The sequence below is a fragment of the Grampus griseus genome (assembly GCF_964374135.1).
Source record: "Grampus griseus genome assembly, chromosome: 2".
Taxonomy (NCBI): domain Eukaryota; kingdom Metazoa; phylum Chordata; class Mammalia; order Artiodactyla; family Delphinidae; genus Grampus; species Grampus griseus.
The window spans coordinates 30,553,108-30,579,468 of NC_139018.1; the positions used below are offsets into that span (position 1 = coordinate 30,553,108).

General features: G+C 42.2%; 1 protein-coding gene across 11 annotated transcripts in view; it reads right to left on the reverse strand.

Annotated features, from left to right (window-relative positions):
- Positions 1–1,195: 1,195 nt before the first annotated feature.
- Positions 1,196–26,361, reverse strand: part of SIPA1L1 (signal induced proliferation associated 1 like 1) — a 480,253-nt gene continuing 455,087 nt past the window's right edge. For 9 of the 11 annotated variants that reach the window (XM_082647658.1, XM_082647659.1, XM_082647657.1 and 6 more), the window contains 5 exons: positions 25,006–25,252; positions 14,228–14,374; positions 5,061–5,175; positions 2,352–2,436; positions 1,196–1,677 (listed from right to left, as the gene is read on the reverse strand). In XM_082647658.1, the coding sequence (XP_082503784.1) occupies positions 1,534–1,677; positions 2,352–2,436; positions 5,061–5,175; positions 14,228–14,374; positions 25,006–25,252 (738 nt within the window). In that variant the 3' untranslated portion in view covers positions 1,196–1,533. The remainder of the gene's footprint in view (positions 1,678–2,351; positions 2,437–5,060; positions 5,176–14,227; positions 14,375–25,005; positions 25,253–26,361) is intronic. The other 2 variants (XM_082647665.1, XM_082647663.1) reach the window with 1 other exon arrangement.

The following is a 26,361-nucleotide window of genomic DNA, read 5'->3' on the forward strand; positions in this document are numbered from 1 at the left end:
ATGGAGAAATCACAATCGTGAACGAAACTGTAGCATAAAAGTCTAGTGATGGGGTGCGGGCGAGAAGAGAGGAAAATCCATCCCGTTTCTTTCAGGGATGGAGAGAGGAATGGGCTGAGATTACTTGGGGCAGGGAACTTCTGAGCAGGTGCCACTGGATAGCTGAACGTTCCCTTAGACCAGAGTTACCACTGAAGGGGCACAGGTGGTAATTTAGTGACAATTGTGAAGGCAAGAAACAAGGCCACCAGGAGCTCCCCTGGGGCCTCTCAGCACTAGTGACCCAGTTTCTCTGTTCTGTGCAGGACTGAGAGCCTTGGAACAATGGCCAGGGGCCCAAAGCAGCTGCATCACTAGACAGGAAAAATAGCACATCAATCATTTCTGCAGCAGAATCCTTTGGATGGCACACAAGGATGCAGAAAATGCTGGGCTAAAATTGTACACTGGGACATGCAGGTCTCAAAAGGCCATTCCATGATCACAGTCATTGCTCCTAACAAGTAAGTATTAAAGTTCACAATTTAACATTCACTTTTCCTAGTTACAAATACTGGTGAAGTCTTGCTTTGGAGAGAAGGATTTACTAATTTATTAATCAGATCATTTTGAGCAAGCTAAAAATACAATTTTGCCACATTGTTATCTTTAAAAATCTCAAACAAAAACTCTGCTTTTGACCAAAATGCATATAAATCATATGATTTTTAGTTTGGAGGAATTCTGAAACCAATTACTGTTTGGAGCCAGGAGGCTACAGAAAGGCTGATCCCACTTTAGAGGGACTGACTTAAGCCAAACAAAAAGGGCTCCAGCTCAGAGGAGCACACAGAACCTGGGACCATTTTCCCAGGGAAAGGAAGAAGTAGTGATGTCATAATGCAGGATGGGAAAGGGGTGTGGCCCACAGCCTCCGTCTCTGCCTCTCTCTGGTTCACTGATTTGTTATTGACAAGTAACCCCGTTCCTGCTCACCTCTGTGAGATAGGGACAGACATCACTAGCTCATGCACAAGCCATTCGAGGGAGGTAGGCATTTTCTCAAAGCACCTCCCTCCGCAGGCATTTTAGGAACGAAGGTAAGAAAATCCCCCTCCCCAAATAAACAGTTTTTAAAAACTTTATTTTCTTCCTAGGAATAATGACATTTGTCAGGATACTGAGGGAAAGCTTGGGTTACCTGAAATAGATAAGAAAGAGCTGATGGAAATAGAGGCAGATGGGCCAGTGGGGGGAACCCTGGTCCTAGCCCCAGTTTCTTTTTAAATACATAACAACAGATAAAGATATTGTGCAAAAAAATAAAGACATTCACATTTTAGCAGTTAAACTTTTATTTTACTTTTTAAAATTTTTATTTACCTTTTTCTTTTTCTTTTCTACAAAAGGCAGATAATGATTGTTGATCTGCAATTGTTCTGTTGTGCGCTCCCCTAAAGGGGGCAAAGTTGGGAGCTGGGGCGGGAGCTCGGAGGATGCCTTCCTGGCGGCACTAAGGGGCGCGCGCCCCTGCGGCCCCCCCCCCCTCCCAGCCTAGCTCATGTCGATGGTGTTGAAGACCCACTCTGTGAACTTCTTCAGCTTGTCGGAGGCGTTCTGGGATTCCTCCTGCAGCCTCAGGTTGTCCTCTCGCAAGTGCTGAACCTCCGCCTGAAGGTGAGCTTTGTCTTCTTTTTCCTGGGAGGGCGAGCAGAGCAGGAAAGAACTAAGAGGGTGGCCTCCCCCTGCCCAGCCGTGAGGAGTGGCTGTGGATCTGCGTGCGCCCTTCACCCACTTCCCTCCTTCATTCCACTGAAGAGCTGTCTATGTGGCCTGGTGCTGGGCCTTAAGATGCTCTCACCCAGGGAACGGGACTCCCAGAGGCATCCGCTACAGGCTGATTTTGGAATGTAAATACATGACTGAGTAGTTTAATGTCTTTGTTAAGTTGTAAGGAATAAGGGCTGTCTTACATTTTAGACGATTGTTCTGGGGGCTCCTGTGTTAATATAAAGCCACTCAAGAAACAAACAGCATCTAATTCTTTTTTGGTGCAAGAGCCTGAATAGCAGTGAGGACACGTGGGTCTGGGCTATGGACCAGGGGTGCGGAGGCTGGGAGAGGGCTGGCTGAGGTCTAAAGGCGTTCACAAAAAAGGGAACGCTTTTTCTGTGCGTGTGACAATGAAAGCTTTCTTGCACTATGTGTGTCAGTGGGAACCAAGCTCTAAGCAGCTCCCTAAACATGTGTACGGAGAAAGTAGGGAAAACAACCACATCTTATTCCACTAACAAACACTGCTGACAAAGGGCTCTCACGGTTCAAGGGCAGCTTGCATGGACTGGGTGACCTGCTTGGAGAATATGGTTTACCTTCTTCAGATCTTCTCGAAGCAACTTCAGCATACCTTCCAGCTGGTCCACTTTAGAAGCCAGAGTGGGAGAGGAATTTTTACTGCTGGGAACAAGAAACAAAAGACCTTGCTGGCAGGACCCTCCATGGCCGGCTTTGTTTGGCATTTTTTTTTTTTTAAGGAGGCGTCTGAATTTACAAAATGGTTTTCAATGTCAAATTACTCAGTATGGTGACACAACCGTGCATTCTCATTTTAAAAAAGAAAATGGCAGTCTTAACAAAAGGTAATGCAAGTGTGAACTACAGCCAATCAATGGCTTCCTTTGTTTAAGATGCTGCATCTTTGTGACAATATAGGACAATAAGTGAAAATGGTCTCTTTGGCAGCACAAGAACAACTTTCTGGCAGACGCAACTGTCAAACAGTGAAATGAGTATCTCTTTAGAGGCTCTAAGAAGAGGAGAGTTACTCCTCTGTGTGTGCATGTTGGCTGGGGGAGGGTTGGGGCAGGCTCTACGTTGGGGCAACCCAAGTAAGTAAAGCCTGGGGCCACTCACCCGGTGGCGACTAAGTCATCGGGCCCACGTCTTAACTTAGACTAGTTTAAATATCTTCAAATATTAAAAAAATAAGGCTACATCTTTCAGAAGCTTCTCAGTCCAACCTTAATGTCTTAAGCTCTTCGCTATTATGATCAGCAAACTCTACGGCCCACAATTTTCTTATTTTCTCCCATTTCATTTAAGTGCTAAAAATGCCATGCCAGTGGAGCATCAGAAGGAAGGGGAGTTAGAGGACGAGAAGGCCATGTAACCAGCTGGACAGATGACACAGCTTGGCGGGGGCTGAAGACCTGTCAACTCTCCCTCCCAGACTCTCCTCAACTTGAATTCAAGCTCCAAAAAGTTTCCAGGTGAGTTCTAGCCAGAAACACAACCTCAGCCTCACACAACCAAAAATCTGAAGGCTTTCATGGAACCAACTGGCAGCTGCCTCTTTCCAGAGGTCAAGGGGAAGAGGCGGTGACTCTGAACTCTTGGCGTCATGAAATAAAAGGTATTCTTTACTTTAAAAATCAAAGTTCAAGTTGGAATTCCTGACCTAAAATAAGCTGTGTCAACGTCTTCTGCTAATTCTAGGTCCACAGCAAGCCCACAGTGGCATGGAGTGTCCCAAGGCTGTAAATAAAATGGAATGATAATGACCTCCTCACTTCTAAGAAAGACAGGACGACCAATTAAAAGCTGACAGTGAATGGATTTTAAAAGGGAAGTGGTCAGCTGCAATCCACCGCACCTCACAAGTAGGTCAGGTTTGGATGGGTTGAAGGCCAAGGATGTGACAGAATAAGAGTGGTGTTGAACAGAAAACACTGAGGCTGGGGATGGGGGCAGGGCTGTCCTTCACAAGCCGCTGAGTCCACAGTCCCCGCTCCTGGCAGGGCTGACGCAGCCACTGCAGGCTGTTAGTAATTCTCTGTGGCGTATCTTGACTTCTGAAGGTCTGCAAAATGAATTCTGTGACTGTGAGTGCACCGATAATCTTTAAGAACATATTTAACCGCATTTGCATTTGCTCATCCACACCGAACAAAGACCCAATCATCATCCTCATCTTAAGCTTCTACAGGTTCTACAAAGATTTAGGAGCCGCTTAATAATCCTTTCTCAGGAGAACCGTCTTTGCTCACTCAGACTTCTCTTCATCCTAAAAAGGGACATTTGGGGCTTTCCCCTCGACTCTGCAATTTTTAAAAAAGTTCTCAACAGCCAAACTCACTGCCTCTTTCCTTCCCCAACTGTCCCAACAGTAGGATAAATGCAGCATCTGTTACACTCACAACAAACAACCCATTGCTCTTCTACTTCCTCTTGAAGAGGGTTTCCTTACAGACTTGCTTCAGAAGTCTTCAAGCACAAGTCGCCGGTATATCTGTGCAAACCTATGCCAACCTCACTCTTCCCGTTACTGGCTGTTTCTGACCAAGTTTTCTAGATACCTGGATCCTTATCCATCATCAAAAGGTTTTAAGAGATTTCAAGTTGATGAAATTATTCTCCATTAGGGAGGGCTCACTATGTGTCCACGGCTGACTGCTGGGATGCTTTAATATATAGGAACGTCACACATTTATCCAACAACCTCACCATTTGACACTGAGGGGGAAATGGAAGAGTCAGCCTCTACATAGCTAAGTAGAAGTCAGAGTCCATGCCCTTCACTCAGCTACTGCTTTTAACGTCTTAGTTTACATAAATCTTACCTATCCCGGTGACCCAGTTCTAATGTAGGTCTGAAGCAGCACGCTGGGGGCTGCTAAGATGCAGGCACGTTTACAAGCATGACCAACTGCCAGCTTCAAGACGGGCAGACTCAAAACCCAGACTCAAGGACTAAACGCACAGGAGTCCGAGGATGTTCAGCACACATGCTTTTCCTTACCTTACCTAACAAACCCTGAGGACAGAAATGTACGACGGCATTAAATAATAACGAATATTCATAATGATGACTTCTAAGCCATGAAGAATAGTTTCATGGTGTTTAGAGTATTTGGTTACAAAGCATTCGAACAAAAAGTGACGTGTCTGGCACCGGAGTGATGACCTTCATTCAGCTGATACGTGTGGCCTCCATCGCCTCTTCCCCACACCTGCGGTCTGTCACTAATGGAGGTGATGTGTGGTGTGGTGTGGAGTGGTACCCTCGCCACTGGATGACTAACCTGCTGTAAGACTTCATCTGGGCCAGAGCCTGCTCTTCAAGCTGGTCATTGTTGGATGCAGCACTCAGAGGGCGATGGTTTTCATCACTAGCAGCAAAGAACGAGGCTCTCTGGACTGAAACGGAGAGAAGAAACCATTCAGTATTTTGGAACTGGATCCTGGGCCCTCTCTATGGGGGCCCTCCATTTCTAAAAGAAATGGCCTACACGCACAGTCAGATCTAATCAAGGGGCAGGAATGCATCGGAAACCTTATCTCCCAACCCTTGTAGGAAAATTATTTTACTGTTTTAGCTGGAAGAGGATAGTAACATTGTAATTTCTCTTTTAAAAACAGTTGTTGTGACTCAGCTTCTATTCCAGCTTTTCCCTTGCTCATAAAAGTACCATTCTATTGTTTCCCTGGAAACAGGCCTCATGCCAAATTTCCAGACCGATGCTTTCCACTCAGTGACAACATAAAGCACATTAAAGAGCTAGTGCTAAGCTTCCTGAGGCTTCCTCAAGTATGTTTTCCCTAAGACTCCTGGCCACCTTGGTGGGCTTTAGCCTAGGCCCACACCACCTCTGTTTCAAAATACACAAACTTCAGGCTTGAGCCAAGAAACAAAATCAAATTAAAAAAAAAAAATCTCCCACTGAAAAACCAAAACTTCTTTGCAGCAACATGGATGGACCTAGATATTGTCATACTGAGTGAAGTAAGTCAGAGAAAGACAAATATCATGTGATATCACTTATATGTGGAATCTAAAAAAAGGGTACTAATAAACTTATCTACAAAACAGAAGTAGAGTTACAGATGTAGAAAACAAACTTATGGAGGGAGAACGAGGGGAAGATGGCGGAAGAGTAAGACGCGGAGACCACCTTCCTCCCCACAGATACACCAGAAATACATCTCCATGTGGAACAACTACAGAACACCTACTGAATGGTGGCAGAAGACCTCAGACCTCCCAAAAGGCAAGAAACTCCCCACGTACCTGGGTAGGGTAAAAGAAAAAAAGAAAAAACAGAGACAAAAGAATAGGGACGGGACCTGCACCAGTGGGAGGGAGCTGTGAAGGAGGAAAGGTTTCCACATACTAGAAGCCCCTTTGCGGGCGGAGACTGCGGGTTGCGGCGGGAGGGGGAGCTTCGGAGCCGCGGAGGAGAGCGCAGCAACGGGTGAGGAGGGCAAAGCGCAGAAACTCCCGCACAGAGGATCGGTGCCGACCAGCACTCACCAGCCCGAGAGGCTTGTCTGCTCACCCACCGGGGCGGGTGGGGCTGCGAGCTGAGGCTCGGGCTTTGGTCGGAGCGCAGGGAGAGGACTGGGGTTGGCGGCGTGAACACAGCCTGAAGGGGATAGTGCACCACGGCTAGCCGGGAGGGAGTCCGGGAAAAGGTCTGGAGCTGCCGAAGAGGCAAGAGACTTTTTCTTCCCTCTTTGTTTCCTGGTGCGCGAGGAGAGGGGATTAAGAGCGCTGCTTAAAGGAGCTCCAGAGACGGGCGCGAGCCGCGGCTATCAGCGCGGACCCCAGAGCCGGGCATGAGACGCTAAGGCCGCTGCTGCCGCCACCAGGAAGCTTGTGTGCGAGCACGGGTCACTATCCACACCCCCCTTCCCGGGAGCCTGTGCAGCCCGCCACTGCCGGGTTCCCGGGATCCAGAGACAACTTCCCCGGGAGAACACACGGCGAACCTCAGGCTGGTGCAACGTCATGCCAGCCTCTGCCGCCGCAGGCCCGCCCCGCACTCCGTGCCCCTCCCTCCCCCCCTGGCCTGAGTGAGCCAGAGCCCCCGAATCAGCGGCTCCTTTAACCCCATCCTGTCTGAGCGAAAAACAGACGCCCTCCAGCGACCTACACGCAGAGGTGGGGCCAAATTCAAAGCTGAGCCCCCGGGAGCTGTGAGAGCAAAGAAGAGAAAGGGAAATCTCTCCCAGCAGCCTCAGAAGCAGCGGATTAAACCTCCACAATCAACTTGATGTACCCTGCATCTGTGGAATACATGAATAGACAACGAATCATCCCAAATTGAGGAGGTGGACTTTGAGAGCAAGATTTATGATTTTTTCCCCTTTTCCTCTTTTTGTGTGTATGTGTATGCTTCTGTGTGAGATTTTGTCTGTATAGCTTTGCTTCGACCATTTGTCCTAAGGTTCTATTCGTCCTTTTCTTAAAAATATTTTTTAATATTTTTTTAATTTAATAACTTTATTATATTTTACTCTATTTTATTTTACTTTATCTTCCTTCTTTCTTTTTTCCTTCCTTCCCTCCTTTCTTCCTTCCTCCCACCGTCCCTCCCTCCTTCCTTCCTTTCTTTCTTCCTACTTCTACTAATTCTCTCTACTTTTTCTCCCTTTTATTCTGAGCCGTGTGGAGGAAAGGCTCTTGGTGCTGCAGCCAGGAGTCAGTGCTGTGGCTCTGAGGTGGGAGAGCCAACTTCAGGACACTGGTCCACAAGAGACCTCCCAGCTCCACATGATATCAAACAGCAAATATCTCCCAGAGATCTCCATCTCAACGCCAGCACCCAACTTCACTCAACGACCAGCAAGCGACAGTGCTGGACACCCTATGCCAAACAACTAGCAAGACAAGAACACAACCCCAGCCATTAGCAGAGAGGCTAACTAAAATCATAATAAGTCCACAGACACCCCAAAACACACCACCAGACATGGACCTGCCCACCAGAAAGACAAGATCCAGCCTCACTCACCAGAACACAAGCACTAGTCCCCTCCACCAGGAAGCCTACACAACCCCCTGAACCAACCTTAGCCACTGGGGACAGACACCAAAAACAACGGGAACTACGAACCTGCAGCCTGCAAAAAGGAGACCCCAAACACAGTAAGGTAAGCAAAATAAGACAGAAAAACACACCGCAGATGAAGGAGTAAGATAAAAACCCACCAGACCTAACAAATGAGGAGGAAATAGGCAGTCTACCTGAAAAAGAATTCAGAATAATGATAGTAAAGATGATCCAAAATCTTGGAAATAGAATAGACAAAATGCAAGAAACATTTAACAAGGACCTAGAAGAACTAAAGATGAAACAAGCAATGATGAACAACACAATAAATGAAATGAAAAATACTCTAGATGGGATCAATAGCAGAATAACTGAGACAGAAGAACGGATAAGTGACCTGGAAGATAAAATAGTGGAAATAACCACTGCAGAGCAGAATAAAGAAAAGAGAATGAAAAGAACTGAGGACAGTCTCAGAGACCTCTGGGACAACATTAAACGCACCAACATTCGAATAATAGGGGTTCCAGAAGAAGAAGAGAAAAAGAAAGGGACTGAGAAAATATTTGAAGAGATTATAGTTGAAAACTTCCCTAAAATGGGAAAGGAAATAGTTACTCAAGTCCAGGAAGCACAGAGAGTCCCATACAGGATAAATCCAAGGAGAAATACGCCAAGACACATATTAATCAAACTGTCAAAAATTAAATACAAAGAAAACATATTAAAAGCAGCAAGGGGAAAACAACAAATAACACACAAGGGAATCCCCATAAGGTTAACAGCTGATCTTTCAGCAGAAACTCTGCAAGCCAGAAGGGACTGGCAGGACATATTTAAAGTGATGAAGGAGAAAAACCTGCAACCAAGATTACGCTACCCAGCAAGGATCTCATTCAGATTTGATGGAGAAATTAAAACCTTTACAGACAAGCAAAAGTTGAGAGAGTTCAGCACCACCAAACCAGCTTTACAACAAATGCTAAAGGAACTTCTCTAGGCAAGAAGCACAAGAGAAGGAAGAGACCTACAATAACGAACCCAAAACAATCTAGAAAATGGAAATAGGAACATACATATCGATAATTACCTTAAATGTAAATGGATTAAATGCTCCAACCAAAAGACACAGATTGGCTGAATGGATACAAAAATAAGACCCATATATATGCTGTCTACAAGAGACCCACTTCAGACCTAGAGGCACATACAGACTGAAAGTAAAGGGATGGAAAAAGATATTCCAAGCAAATGGAAACCAAAAGAAAGCTGGAGTAGCAATTCTCATATCAGACACAATAGACTTTAAAATAAAGACTATTACAAGAGACAAAGAAGGCCACTACATAATGATCAAGGGATCTATCCAAGAAGAAGATATAACAATTGTAAATATTTATGCACCCAACATAGGAGCACCTCAATATATAAGGCAAATACTAACAGCCATAAAAGGGGAAATCGACAGTAACACATTCATAGTAGGGGACTTTAACACCCCACTTTCACCAATGGACAGATCATCCAAAATGAAAATAAATAAGGAAACACAAGCTTTAAATGATACATTAAACAAGATGGACTTAATTGATATTTATAGGACATTCCATCCAAAAACAACAGAATACACATTTTTCTCAAGTGCTCATGGAACATTCTCCAGGATAGACCATATCTTAAGTCACAAATCAAGTCTTGGTAAATTTTAAAAAATTGAAATTGTATCAAGTATCTTTTCCAACCACAAAGCTATGAGACTAGATATAAATTACAGGAAAAGATCTGTAAAAAATACAAACACATGGAGGCTAAACAAGACACTACTTAACGAAGTGATCACTGAAGAAATCAAAGAGGAAATAAAAAAATACCTAGAAACAAATGACAGTGGAGACACGACGACCCAAAACCTATGGGATGCAGCCAAAGCAGTTGTAAGAGGGAAGTTAATAGCAATACAAGCCCACCTTAAGAAACAGGAAACATCTCAAATAAACAACCTAACCCTGCACCTAAAGCAATTAGAGAAAGTAGAACAAAAAAACCCCAAAGTTAGCAGAAGGAAAGAAATCATAAAAATCAGATAGGAATAAATGAAAAAGAAATGAAGGAAATGATAGCAAAGATCAATAAAACTAAAAGCTGGTTCTCTGAGAACATAAACAAAATTGATCAACCATTAGCCAGATGCATGAAGAAAAAAAGGGAGAAGACTCAAATCAATAGAATTAGAAATGAAAAAGGAGAAGTAACAACTGACACTGCAGAAATACAAAAGATCGTGAGAGATTACTACAAGCAACTCTATGCCAATAAAATGGACAACCTGGAAGAAATGGACAAATTCTTAGAAATGCACAACCTGCCAAGACTGAATCAGGAAGAAATAGAAAATATGAACAGACCAATCACAAGCACTGAAATTGAAACTGTGATTAAAAATCTTCCAACAAACAAAAGCCCAGGACCAGATGGCTTCACAGGTGAATTCTATCAAACATTAGGAGAAGAGCTAACACCTATCCTTCTCAAACTCTTCCAAAATATAGCAGAGGGAGGAACACTCCCAAATTCATTCTACAAGGCCACCATCACCTTGATACCAAAACCAGACAAGGACGTCACAAAGAAAGAAAACTACAGGCCAATATCACTGATGAACATAGATGCAAAAACCCTCAACAAAATACTAGCAAACAGAATCCAACAGCACATTAAAAGGATCATACACCATGATCAAGTGGGGTTTATTCCAGGAATGCAAGGATTCTTCAAAATAGACAAATCAATAAACGTGATACACCATAGTAACAAACTGAAGGATAAAAACCATATGATCATCTCAATAGATGCAGAGAAAGCTTTCGACAAAATTCAACACTGATTTATGATAAAAACCCTGCAGAAAGTAGGCATAGAGGGAACTTTCCTCAACATAATAAAGGCCATATAGGACAAACCCACAGCCAACATCATCCTCAATGGTGAAAAACTGAAAGCATTTCCACTAAGATCAGGAACAAGACAAAGTTGCCCACTCTCCCCACTCATATTCAACATAGTTTTGGAAGTTTTAGCCACAGCAATCAGAGAAGAAAAGGAAATAAAAGGAATCCAAATCAGAAAAGAAGAAGTCAAGCTGTCACTGTTTGCAGATGACATGGTACTATACAAAGAGAATCTTAAAGATGCTACCAGAAAACTACTAGAGCTCATCAATGAATTTGGTAAAGTTGCAGGATACAAAATTAATTCACAGAAATCTCTTGCATTCCTATACACTAATGATGAAAAATCTGAAAGTGAAATCAAGAAAACACTCCCATTTACCATTGCAACAGAAAGAATAAAATATCTAGGAATAAACCTACCTAAGGAGACAAAAGACCTGTATGCAGAAAATTATAAGACACTGATGAAAGAAATTAAAGATGATACAAATAGACGGAGAGATATACCACATTCTTGGATTGGAAGAATCAACATTGTGAAAATGACTCTACTACCCATAGCAATCTACCGATTCAATACAATCCCTATCAAACTACCACTGGCATTCTTTTCAGAACTAGAACAAAGACTTCCACAATTTGTATGGAAACACAAAAGACCCTGAATGGCCAAAGCAATCTTGAGAAAGAAAAACGGAACTGGAGGAATCAGGATCCCTGACTTCAGAGTATACTACAAAGGTACAGTAATCAGGACACTATGGTACTGGCACAAAAACAGAAACATAGATCAATGGAACAGGATAGAAAGCCCAGAGCTAAACCCACGCACATATGGTCACCTTATCTTTGATAAAGGAGGCAGGAATGTATAGTGGAGAAAGGACAGCCTCTTCAATATTGGTGCTAGGAAAACTGGACAGCTACATGTAAAAGTATGAGATTAGATCACTCCCTAACACCATACACAAAAATAAGCTCAAAATGGATAAAAGACCTAAATGTAGGCCAGAAACTGTCAAACTCTTAGAGGAAAACATAGGCAGAACACTCTATGACATAAATCACAGCAAGATCCTTTTTGACCCACCTCCTAGAGAAATGGAAATAAAAACAAAAATAAAGAAATGGGACCTAATGAAACCTCAGAGCTTTTGCACAGCAAAGGAAACCATAAACAAGACCAAAGACAACCCTCAGTTGGGAGAAAATATTTGCAAATGAAGTATCTGACAAAGGATTAATTTCCAAAATTTACAAGCAGCTCATGCAGCTCAATAACAAAAAAACTAACAACCCAATCCAAAAATGGGCAGAAGACCTAAATAGACATTTCTCCAAAGAAGATATACAGACTGCCAACAAACACATGAAGGAATGCTCAACATCATTAATCATTAGAGAAATGCAAATCAAAACTACAATGAGATATCATCTCACACCAATCAGAATGGCCATCATCAAAAAATCTAGAAACAATAAATGCTGGAGAGGGTGTGGAGAAAAGGGAACACTCCTGCACTGCTGGTAGGAATGTGAATTGGTACAGCCACTATGGAGAACAGCATGGAGGTTCCTTAAAAAACTACAAATAGAACTACCATATGACCCAGCAATCCCACTACTGGGCATATACCCTGAGAAAACCAAAATTCAAAAAGAGTCATGTACCAAAATGTTCATTGCAGCTCTATTTACAATAGCCCGGAGATGGAAACAATCTAAGTGTCCATCATCGGATGAATGGATAAAGAAGATGTGGCGCATATATACAATGGAATATTACTCTGCCATAAAATGAAATGAAATTGAGCTATTTGTAATGAGGTGGATAGACCTAGAGTCTGTCATACAGAGTGAAGTAAGTCAGAAAGAGAAAGACAAATACCGTATGCTAACACATATGTATGGAATTTAAGAAAAAAAAATGTCATGAAGAACCTAGGGGTAAGACAGGAATAAAGACACAGACCTACTAGAGAACGGACATGAGGATATGGGGAGGGGGAAGGGTGAGCTGTGACAAAGCGAGAGAGAGGCATGGACATATATACACTACCAAACGTAAGGTAGATAGCTAGTGGGAAGCAGCCGCATAGCACAGGGAGATCAGCTCGGTGCTTTGTGACCGCCTGGAGGGGTGGGATAGGGAGGGTGGGAAGGAGGGAGACGCAAGAGGGAAGAGATATGGGAACATATGTATATGTATAACTGATTCACTTTGTTATAAAGCAGAAACTAACACACCACTGTGAAGCAATTATACCCCAATAAATATGTTAAAGAAAAAAAAAAGAAAACGAACTTATGGTTACCAGGGGGTAAGGGGGGGAGGGATAAATTGGGAGATTGCGATTGACATGTACACACTACTATATATAAAACAGATAACTAATAAGGACCTAGTGTATAGCACAGGGAACACAATACTCTGTAATGTCCTATATGGGAAAAGAATCAAAAAAAGAATGGGTATATGTATATGTAGAACTGATTCATTTTGCTGTACACCTGAAAGTAACACAACATTGTAAATCAACTGTACTCCAATAAAAATTAAAACAAAAAACAGAACTGTGATTTTATATGAAGGAGAGTGACCAACACATTGAAATTGACAATCAAGTTAGTCCTGGGGAATTGCCATCAGCTAATATGGGGATTCACTGTTCACTGCTCTGTGGTTGTCTGACTTCTGAATTCCATGGCCTAGGCAATTGGCTCCCCCAAACTGGAGCTTGACTGAAGAGCAACTTTCAATCCTTCCAAGTAAGAGCAATAAAACCAAACCTCACAACCAATCATCTGCTAGCACCATCATTTTACAAAGACCATTTTAGCATCAAAAAATCGGGAAGGGCAACCTCAGAGTCAGCCTATCAAAAAAAGACCTCTGACAACCTCATGTCAACACACACAGCCATACTTTTAGTTTTTTTCTATTTCAGCAGAGCAGGTCAGCACTAGTCTAAGGGCCTGCACTGAAGAACCACTGGCTTAACGCAAGCACACAGCAAGTAGGTTGACGTAGGAACGAAGCAGGCAGAAAGCACATCTGCTACCACACACCCGAGAGATGAGTGAGAAGAGCAGAGGAAGGAGCCTGGGGCCGGGCCAAGCAGGACAAGCATCCTAACAGATCCAACTGTGCGTTGAGCAGTGACGTCTTCACGACGTGATAAAAAACTCTTCCGGACACGTGCTGTTTTCATTCAAGTGACAGTTGGGATCCCCCTGCACTCTGCTCTTCTCAGGTACAGGGAGGCGAGGCATCCGTGTGACAAATTCCTATGTAGAGGAAACACTGGGTTCCACCTGATTAAATCTGACAGTGGGGGCCCCTACCAAGTGCTCAAGAACTGTTAGCTCAACTGGTTTCTGGCTGTGATGGTAAGATGTGTGTCCAGAGCACTCACACTGCCCAGGACCTCAGTGTGGCCCAGCCCGGACCATCAGCAGACTCACCCTCATATGCCTTGGCGGCGTCCACCAGGTTGGACCAATCCAAATCCGCAGCAGCGTCGGGCAGGGGCATGAGGCCGGGGTCGGGAATGGGCGGCCTTTGGGTCTCCTGGATGTCATTGAGGGAGCTGTCCGAGGCCGAGAACTCTCCTGCAGGAAGGGACAAGGGATAAGCTGCTTCTCATGCCCACAGGAGAACCACTCGAAGTTTTACCCATTTTCTGTTACAATATATTTGTCAGTCATTTGTTACCTGGAATCAGTTTCTAGTCTAACAGGCCGTTAATGGTCATTCTAAAGCTGAGTCGAACTGGGAACTGACTTCCTCCAACCTTAATTCACTTTTGTATAACCTCCCACTGTCCCATTTCTAGCGGGGTGAGTCTTGGAAAAGTCAGTCCTGCACTGAGGCAATGTGTCTGCTTTGGCAGGAGCTGCTTGTCTACAGTGGGACCCAGGGCAGCTCCTCGTGTTTCCTCGCAGAGTCGAGAGATTCAGCCTGGGGTGAAGGGACCTACTTCAAGAGAGGTGGGTTTTGCAGCCAGGCCAGGGAGGCTTGGTGATGCTTGTTTGAGGGGATAGTAAAGCTTATTTTTAACTGCACTGGAACCTGGGACCTGACTGCCCTCCATGTGGACTCCCTGCATCCCTGGCCCACGTCTGTTCTGTATCCCAGGAACGGCCCACTGGTTTCTGCACTTGGATGTATCCAGGGTGGTGTGAGAACGAAATCAGAGCACGTGACAGTGAGTGCTGGGTCACCCAGCAGAGTTAACACAGGTTAACTGGTGTTGGCTCCTCCTCCTTCCCAAGGACACGCTAAGCAACTCTTGGCATCAGTTTTCTTTGTTTTTGTTTTTTTAACGCACATCTTATAATCTTAAGTTCTTATTTGAGAACGTAAAAATACAAGGTACGATAGACTTCGGCAGTCTTAGTTGAGTGCCAAGAATAATATAGAAAAGGAAGATAGTTGATAAATGAGTTTATAGGGTTATAATCTTAAGTGTAAAAATGTAGAAAGACAAAAAGAAATGGTCCACATCAAAAAAACTTAAAAAAAATTCAATTATGTAAACTTAATAAATAAATAAAATAAATAAAATAAAATAAATCATATTTTAAAAAGATGGTACTCAAGACTCATCACTGGTTGATTACATTTTTTTGCTATTTTCTATGTTGTGGAGGTATCTATATGGTGGAAACTCTATACAGAAGTGTATCTGTATACATCTCTTCCCAGTTTGCTTTCAGTGACATCACTTTGGTAACCTGAAATCAGCTGAGGTAGGAGTATATCTACCCCACAATAACTGACAAGTGCTGCAAGTCAGGGCCTGTGCCTCCTTCCAGGAGCTGATTGTTAAACGTTTACCAGCACAACAAGAATCATACTTCCAGTGAGGACAAAAAGACACTGAGAGATACTCAGCTGGGAAATGATGTAGTAAACTTTGTTCATTGGGAAGATCATTTTGTTTTTTTTTTTAATTCAAACAGAAAGTCACAGAAATTATAATCATCCTCATCAGTTCACTCAGTCCCATGTGATTAATTTTTTTTTCATCTTGATCTTTTGTTAGCACTCTTATGAATTCATCAGTTTTCCATTAGAGTTCTGAAAATGCTTATTCATTCAGTTCAGCAATATAGTCAATTACCAGAAACCTGTACAGTTTTCGATTTACAGCAGCCCAACATCCCAAGCCCCTTCTAAGGTGACAATTTTTTAAAATACAAATATTAAACTACAGTAACAGCTCATCTCTGCTTATCCTGGGGACGGGAGGAATGGGTGAAATGAGCCCCTCTGTGCAGTGGAGGGCGTGCTGCTACCGCTCAGGTTCATATACGTGGAGGAGAGAGGGAAACGTAGCTCAGGAAACGAAGATGCTCTCGATGGGGCAGAAACGAGAGCAGAGCATGTGTCTCCATGAGAAGGGTCACCCGCACAATGTGACTGTAACACTAAAACTCATGCAAACACAAAACTGAAAGTGAACTTCTCAGTTAAAATCTCTAAGCGACCCTGGAAATAACTGTGAATTAAAAAGTTTTGTCAATTATCATAGCCTATAAACCAGAGAACATTTAGTGCTTGCTTTCCCTTTCAAATTACGTAAAGAACTGGTCTGAAGTGCAGTTACTAGTTATTAATGTGCTTAACATTAGCAAAATTATGAGTAAATGGACATCAACAAATGTTGCCTGATATTAAAGGCTCAGTTGTATTTAAACTTGCTCCCACCAAGGGTAAGTAGTTGGAATGATTTACAATGTTGGGTTAGTTTCTGATGTACAGCAAAATGATTCAGTACATATATATATTTTTTTCGTTTTCAGATTCTTTGGAACAGACGATTTTGTGTGTTACACACAACCACCCTTCTGCCCTTTTATCTCTGGGGCCCAAATTTCCACTTGGAAAAAAAGAAGCCGCCCATTTCCCAAACACATCTCAGTATCTCAGTGGTGGTCACACCAACGAGGCCAAGGCGTAGGGATCAGCCCCCCAAGAACTGCTCAGTTTAGGGCGTGGGATCACTGTGGCTGCTGCCTGACTTTCAGGAAAGCAAGAAGAGGTGATGGAAGGAGCTGGGAGAGGGTGGCCCGCTCCTCCCCTCCCTCAGTGCCAGGCCTTCAGCCACAGGCTTCACAGGGAAGGTGTGAGGGGGGCAGATTTCCAGGCTGTTCTCTTAGTATGTGAGCTTCCAGAAGGCAGGGCCTACTGTGACATGACACATGCAGACAGGCTTTCACAGAGGGTTTATTTTTATCCCTATAAAGGTTAAAAAAAATGGGGACGTGAAAGAAACATTCAAGGTAGGCAGGAAGTACTTGTAAGAGGAATGGAGTGCAGGGAGAGTGGTCCCAATGCAGGGAGAGAAGGGGAGGAAAAAAGGCTACTATTTAGGGCACAACTAGGAGGTGGTTTCTAGAGTCCAGATGGTAAAAAGTGGTCATTTCATGTGTCAGCTTTGGTTCATAGACAGTGACCTTTCAGGGCAAAGAGAAATCAGGTTCAAGCCATAGTTGGACCTCTTATAAAGAGGGAGGAGGGGGAAGCTGATGTGATTCTTGAGTGATGTCTGCCACAGGGGAGAAGGGGAGAAGGGAACTGTGTAGGAAGCAGGATGGAGATGATGGAGCAACAGTCATGGGAGTGGGTTGAAAGCTCAGAAAAGATGCAGGGAGAAAGCAAAGTAGGAAGGCAGGAGATTTAAAGAAAACACTGCTTCAGAGAAGCAGCAGAAGGAAAAGAAATTGGGTATAAATGGACATAGAGAGAGATAAAGCTGCAGAGTTCCCTGAAGGAAAAAGGGCAGAAGGGAGGTGGGGTTACAGCCACCTGTATGATAAGCAGGCACACAGCTTCCATAATAGGTATCTGCTGTGCTGGGCAATAGTGGGAGGGTAGCTGCAGAACCCTGGAATGGAGCTGGACAGAGGAGAAAGAAAAAAAGCAATTTTTTTTGGTCCCTGAATATGGCCCTTAATAAAACTGGGATCAAGTAAGGTGATGGAGGAACAAGGCATTTATGAATCAAAGGGAAGAATACGGAGGTGCCCGGCATCAATAAGCCTTTTCCTAAATAATACTCACTCACTCAATGAACGAATGAGTCAACAAGTGACTGGCCGACACCACAGCTAATATTCTCATAGCTGGGAAAGACAGAACAATGCTGTGGCTCAGGGAAGCCAGTGGATGACATTCTCTAAGAAATAACTAATCTGGTGTTAGCCAAATGTGCCCAATCCTAACAGCAGCTGGGATGTTTGGTAAAAAATACAATACAAACCAGACTTTTGTATTCAAATTCAGCAGGTCTTGGGTGAGGTCTGCAAATCTCTATTTTGAACAAGCAGCCCAAGGGAGAGCTTTTACCACATCAGGAGCCCCAGTTTTGTGGCTGCTGCACAGTGGCTGCCCCTTGGGCTCTGGAGCCCAAGAGGAGCTCATGTTTCTGGGTCCCATGGGACTCTAACACCTGAAGAGGCAGCTCTTGGCAGGCTACCACCCCCCCCAGGGCACTGCCAGGCAGCAGACTGAAACACACCCCAGTCTTTCTGTGAAAGAGTCCTATTCGCTTGTCCTGGAGCTTTGGCCACAGGCATAGCCTTCTGTTCTGGCACATTTAGAGGCCTACAAGATGCTCTCAGGGAACAGAGGCCTGTGGACGCAATCTTTGTGTTCTCCATCTGCCTCACTCCAGCTCATAGGCATCTCCAGAAAGGCGCTTATACATACATGTGGTGTCCCAGTACTTATGACTGCCACCCGGCAGACACCTCCAGGTCACTGGTGGTGGTGGGGGGTGGTGGTGCTTATACTTGTGGTCCCATAGGACTGTACATATGTGCATACTTTAAAAGCTGCTGCCTGAGATTCCGGTTTCCAATCTAAGTGATGACTGAGACCTAAGTGATGACTGAATCTAAGTGATGACTGAGATCCATCCCTTGGAGACACTGACAGGTCTTGTCACACCCTCAGCTACCGGAGGCTCTTAAAAATAAACTAGGCTGCTTGGACAATCACAAAAGTTTGAGAGACAACCAAGAGCTAGGGCAGGGTAGGAAGACACGATTCATCCTCTACATGAGGCCACTCGATCAAAGCTGGGAGAGGTGGCTGTTTTACCTAATACGTAGAAACAAACACAGCATCAAGGAAGATGAAGAAACAAAGGAAAATGTTCCAAATGAAAAACACAAGAAAAATCTCAGGAAAAATTCTCAATGAAATGAAGATAAGTAACTTACCAGATAAAGAGTTAAAAATGATGGCCATAAAGATGTTCACGAAGCTTGAGACAAGAAAGGATGAACACGGTGAGAACTTCCACAAAGACACAGAACGTAAAAGAGAGTACCAAACAGAAGTCACAGAGCTGAAGAATACAGTAACTGAACTGAAAAATACACTAGAGGGGCTCAACAGCAGACTAGATGAAGCAGAAGAAAGGATTGGTGAAGTCTAACATAGGGTAGAGGAATTCAGTCAATCAGAGAGGCAAAAAGAAAAAAGAATGAAAAACAGGGAAGAAAGCTTAAGGGACATATGGGGCAACATCAAGCGTACCAACATTCACATTATAGGGGTCCCAGGAGGAGAAGAGAGAAAGGGCAGAAAACTTATTTGAAGAAATAATGGCTGAAAACTTCCTTAACCAAGGGAAGGAAACAGTTATCTAGATCCACGAAGTCCAGAGAGTTCCAAAAAAGATGAACCCGAAGAAAACCACACCAAAACACATAATTAAAATGCCAACAGTTAAAGAGAAGGAGAGGGACCTCCCTGGTGGTGCAGTGGTTAAGAATCTGCCTGCCAATGCAGGGGACACGGGTTCGAGCCCTGGTCTGGGAAGATCCCACATGTCGCGGAGCAACTAAGCCCGTGTGCCACAACTACTGAGCCTGCGAGCCACAACCACTGAAGCCCGTGTGCCTAGAGGCCGTGCTCTGCAGCAAGAGAAGCCACCACAATGAGAAGCCTGTGCACCGCAACTAGAGAAAGCCCGCACGCAGCAACAAAAACCCAACCTAACCAAAAATAAATAAATTAATTAAAAAAAAAGAGAAGGAGAGAATCTTAAAAGCAGGAAGAAAAGAACAACTTGTTACACAGAAGGGAACCCCCCGTTAGACTATCAGCACATTTTTCAGGAGGAACTTTGCAAGCCAGAGGGGAGCCGCATGATATATTCAAAGTGCTGAAAGGAAAAAACTGCCAACAAAGAATACTCTACCTGGCAAAGCTGTCAATTCAGAATTGAAGGAGAAATAAGAGTTTTTCAGATAAGCAAAAGCTAAGGAAGTTCATTATTACACTGGTCTTACAAGAATAGTTAAAGGGACTTCTTTAGAGAAAGAGTGCTAATTAGTAATAAGAAAACATATTCAAGTATGTATCTCACTGGAAAAGGTAAATATATACTAAAGGTGGTCAACTGACCACTTGTAAAGCTAGTATGAAGGTTAAAAGACAAAAGTAGTAAAAATAACTATAACTGTAATAAATTAAGGGATATGCAAGATAAAAAGATGTAAATTTTACATAAAAACATGAAATGGAGTGGGGAGTAAAAGTTAGAGCTTTAGAATGTGTTCAAATTTAAGTTGTTCTCAACTTAAAACAGACTGTTATAAGTTGTTTTAAGTAAGCCTCATGGTAACCACAAACCAAAACTCTATAGTATATACAAAAAAGATAAAGAAACCAAAGCATGCCACTAAAGAAAGTCATCAAACCACAAAGGAAGACAGTAAAGAAGAAGAAAGGATCAGAGGAACTACAGGCATCCAGAAAACAACAAAATGGTACAAGTACATAGTTACCGATAATTACTTTAAATGTAAACAAACTAAATTCTTCAATTAAAAGATACAGAGTGATTGGATAAAAAATATATATCTAATTGTTGCTTCAAGAGATTCACTTCACATGTAAGGACACACACAAAGGGATGGAAAAAGATATTCCATGCAGAAGGAAACCAGAAGAAAGCTGGGGTAGCTATACTTACATCAGATGAAATAGATTTTAAGACAAAGACTGTAGTAAGAGACAAAGATCATGACATAATACTAAAGTGGTTATTCAACAACAGAATATAACATTTGTAAATATTTGTGCACATAACCTAGGAGCACCTAATTATATAAAGCAAATATTAATAGACCTCAAGGGAGAATAGACAGGAATACAACAACAACAGGGGACTTTAATACATCACTTTCAACAAATGATAGATCACCCAGACAAAAAAACAATAAAGAAACATTGGCCTTAAATGACATGTTAGACTGATGGTCTTAACAGAAATACAGAACATTCCATTCAAAAGCAAAAGAATGCACATTCTTCTCAGGTGCATATGGGATATTCTCCAGGATAGACCATATGTTAGGCCACAGCAAGTCTTAACTAAATTTAAAAAGATTAAAACCATATCAAACATCTCTTCTGACCACAGTGGTATGTACCAGAAATTGATTACAGGAGAAAACTGGAAAATTCACAAATAGGTAGAGATTAAACAAACAACATGCTACTGAACAACCGATGGATCTAAGAAGAAAGCAAGAGAAACTTAAAAAATACTTTGAGACAATTGAAAATGGAAATACAACATACCAAATTATGGGATGCAGCAAAAGCAATTCTAAGAGGGAAGTTCATAACAATAAATGCCTACATCAAGGAATGAGAATGGTCTCAAAAAACCAAATTTTACCTCTCAAGAAACTAGGAAAAGAAGAATTGAAGCCCACAATTAGCAGAAGGAAGGAAATAACAAAGATCAGAGCAAAATAAATGAAAGACTAAAAAGAGAACAGAAAAGGTCAATGAAACTAAGAGCTGGTTCTTTGAAAAAAAAAATAAACGAAATTGATAAACCTTTCGCTACACTCAGGAAAAAAAGAGAGGACTCAAAATCAGAAATCAAAGAGGAGATGTTACATCTGATACCACAGAAATACAAGGGATCATAAGATATTATAAACAGTCATATGCCAACAAACTGGACAACTTCAAAGAAATGGAACACACAACTACCAAGACTGAATCATGAAGAAATAGAAGATCTGAACAGACAAATTACTAGTAAGGAGATGGAATCATAAATCTCCCAACAATGGAAGTCAGGACTCAGACAGCTTTACTGATGAATTCTACCAAACATTCAAAGGAGATTTAATACCATTCCTTCTCAAACTCTTCCAGAAAAATAGAAGAGGAGGGAACCCTTCCAAACACATTTTACAAGGCCAGCATAACCCTGATATGGAAACCAGACAAGGATGCCACAAGAAAAGAAAATTATAGGCCAATATCCCTAAAAACATGGATGCAAAACCCCTCAACAAAATATTAGCAAACCTAATTCAACAATATGTTAAGAGGATCATATACCATGTTCAAGTGGGTTTCATTCCAGGGATGTAAGGATGGTTCATCAATGTGAAAAACCACATTAACAAAATGAAATATAAAAATCATATAATCATCTCAATAAACGCAGAAAAAGCATTTTACATTTTCAACATCCATTTATGATAAAAACTCTGAACAAAGTGAGTATTGAGGGAACATACCTCATCATATCACAAGCCCACAGGTGATGCCATACTCAACTTTGAAAAGCTGAAAGCTTTAAGGTCAGGAACAAGACAGGATGCCCACTCTCACCACTTTTGTTCAACAAAGTATTGGAAGTCCTACCCAGAGCAGTTAGGCAAGAAAAATAAATAAAAGGCATCCAAATCAGAAAAGGAGTAAAACTGTCACTATTTGCAGATAACATGTCATATACAGAAAACCTTAAAGACTCCACCAAAAAACTATTAGAACTAATCAAAGAATTCAGGAAAGTTGTAAGACACACCATCAATACAAAAAAACCTGTTGTTTCTATTCACTAACAACAAGCTATCAAAAGGATATATTAAGAAAATCCCATATACAAAAAAGAATAAAACACCTAGGAATAAATTTAACCAAGGAGGTAAAAGACCTGTACACTGAAAAATACAAGACATTAATGAAAAAACTGACGAAGACACAAATAAATGAAGACATTCAGTGCTCACGGATTAGAAGAATACTGTTAAAATGTCCATACCACCGAAGCCATCAACATATTCAAAGCAATCCCTATCAAAATTCCCATGGCATATTTTACAGAAATAGAATAAACAATCCTAACATTTGTACGGAACCACAAGACACCCTGAATAGCCAAATCAGTGTTGAGAAGAACCAAAAAACTGGAGGCATCATGCTTCCTGATTTCAAATTTTATTACAGAGGTACAATAAAACAGTATGGTATTGGCATAAAAATAGACACACACATCAATGAAACAGAATAGAGAGCCCAGAAATAAACCCACACATATATGATCAATAAATTTATGACAAAGGAGGAAAGAATATACAATGGGGAAAGGACAATCTTTTTAATAAATGGTGTTGGGAAAACTGGACAGCTACATGCAAAAGAATGAATGTGGACCACTATTTTACACCATATGCAAAAGTTAACTCATAATGTATTAAAGACTTGAGTGTAACACCTGAAACCATAAAAATCCTAGAAGAAAACATACATGGTAAGCTCCTTGACATAAGTCTCGGTGATGATTTTTTGGTTCTGACACCAAAAGCAACAAAAGGAAAAATAAACAAGTGGTACTACATCAAACTAGAAAGCTTCTATGCAGCAAAGGAAACCATCAAAAAAATGAAAAGGCTACCTACCGAATGGGAGAAGATATTTGCAAATCACATATCTGATAAGGGGTTAATATCCGAAATATGTAAAGAACTCATACAACTCAATAGCAAAAAAGCAAACAATCCGAGTAAAAAATGGGTAGAAGATTTGAATAGACGTGTTCCCAAAGAAGACGTACAGATGGCCAACAGGTATATGAAAAGATGGTCAACATCACTCATCATCCAGGAAATGCAAATCGAAACCTATTGAGATGTTATCTCATAACTGTTGAATGGCTATTATCAAAAAGACAACAAATAACAATTGTTGGTAAGAATGTAGAGAAAAGGGAGCCCTTGTGCACTGTTCATGGGAATGTAAATTGGTGCAACCACTATGGAAAACAGTATGGAGGGTCCTCAAAAAATTAAAAATAGAATTACCATATGATCCACCAATTCTACTTCTGGGTATTTAACCAAGGAAATAGAAAACACTAACTCAAAAAGATATGTGCACCCCCACGTTCACTGCAGCATATTTACAATAGCCAAGACATGGAAGCCACCTTAGTGTCCACTGATGGATGAATGGATAAAGAAAATGTGGACACACACACAATGGAATATTATTCTGCCATAAAAAAGGAATGAAAATTTAGAGTCAGAGATGTAGAAAACAAACTTATGATTACCAAGGGGAAAAGGAGGAAGAGGGATAAATTGGGAGATTGGGATTGACATATACATACTACTATATATAAAATAGATAACTACTAAGAACCTATTGTATAGCACGGGGAACTCTATCCAATACTCTGTAATGACCTATATGGGAAAATAATCTAAAAAAGAGTGGATATATGTATATGTAGAAGTGATTCACTTTGCTGTACAGCAGAAACTAACCCAACATTGTAAATTAACTATGCTCCAATATAAATTAATTTAAAAAAGAATGAAATGTTGCCATTTGCAACAACACGGCTGGACCTTGAGGGCACTGTGCTAATTGAAAAATGTCAGAGAAAGACAAATACTGTATGATCCATCTCACTTATATGTGAAATCTAAAAAAAAAAAATTGGAGCTCATAGATACAGATAACAGACTGGTGGTTGCCAGAAGTAGGGTGGGGGTAGTGAAAGATGCTGGAGGGAGTCAAAGGTACAAATTTCCAGTTATAAAATAAATGAGTCATGGGGATATACAGCATGGCGACTATTGTTAATACTGTACTGCATATTTGAAAGCTGCTACAAAAGTAAATCTTAATCTGAAACTAATATAATGTTATATGTCAATTACACCTCAACTGGAAAAAAATAAACCAAGCATCCTAGATGACTCTTGCGGTCTGGTGAGGCTCAATGCCTGTGGTCTGGGATTCCAGGTGAGAGGCTGAATGAGGGAGGGGTGGTGAGCCCAGATAATCGGAGCAAGCAAGCAGGACTTCCTGTAATTCTCATTCTTGAGCAAACCGAGTGGCAAGTGTCTGCGGACACTGGCCATCATCAGCAGGGCTGTTCAGCTGCAGCTGAAGACACACTTACCGTGCAACGACTTCATTCCCAAGGTGTAAGAAGGCCTCCGCAATGGAAGAGACTTGGGGAGAGAAGGGTAGGTGCTACTGAAGAGGACATCGTTGGGCAGGGCTTGGTCCAGAAGCGAAGCCCTTGAGGTGAAAAAGTGCTCCCTCTGGCCGCTGTAAATACTCTCATCGGACAGCGTTCTGTGCAAGGCCCGCCTTGAGGTGGGAGTGGTGGGAAAGGGAGACTGAGGAGAGGAGAGCGCGTGGAACTGAAAAACAGAGTCAAGACAACAGAAAGTCAATCTTCTGGGTCACACACCCAAGACCGGGGGCGGAGGATGGGTGCGTTAACAAAATCACTCTGGTAGACACAACCTTTCAGATCCTGGAGCCCAACAGGGAAGCCTCAAGGTCCACCATCATTGTCTACATCCTTAAGGGCTAAAACAGGAGTTCCGGGCGCCGCATCCTCACAGCCCAGCATGCTGGCTGCAGCTGATCAGTGCTCAGTACAAAATCCAGATGTGGGATTAAGCAGATTCATCACTATCGTGTCATGGTTAACAAGACTTTAGGATCAGACAAATATGGGTTTTATTTGAATCCCGTGTCTTTGACCAAATCATGTTATTGCTCTGAGCCCAGTTCCTCGTCTATGAAATGGGGTTCACCTCTCAGGATTATTATGAGGATTCCATGAAACACTGGACTGAGCACAACAGTACGTTATCAGTGGTGTTACGAAATAATGTTATGGTCCCCAGCGAAACAGCCATGGTGCCGGGAAGGTATCCTCAGAAGCTTGTCAAGCGATTGCATGTTTGCCAGGCAACAAGAGCCTTTGATCATCACAATATATTCACCCAAATAATAGGTGGCTTTTGAAAGCATTAACTACTAATATTATATTTAATGAGCTTGGGAGATAATTTATTTTTTTAGATGGATTTCTATTCGTGAAATAAAAATAGGGAAGTCATCTTTATAAGTGATAAGTATTTATACAGTTATATATAAATGACAAAAGCTCTAATAGCTGTATCTCTTGTTAATGTCTTTTGCCTTTGTGACCAGATTTGATTTTTATTTGAGATTTTTCTACAAATAGCAAGCTTTTGAGAATTCCATTCATGGAGAAAAAACAGACACGTTAACGATATTGAAATATCCAGCATCCTGCAAGCCAACAGAGTATGCGGTCCATTAACAGAGTTATCCTGGGGCTTCCCTGGTGGCGCAGTGGTTGAGAGTCTGCCTGCCGATGCAGGGGATGCGGGTTCGTGCCCCGGTCCGGGAAGATCCCACATACTGTGGAGCGGCTGGGCCCGTGAGCCATGGCCACTGAGCCTGCGTGTCCGGAGCCTGTGCTCCGCAACGG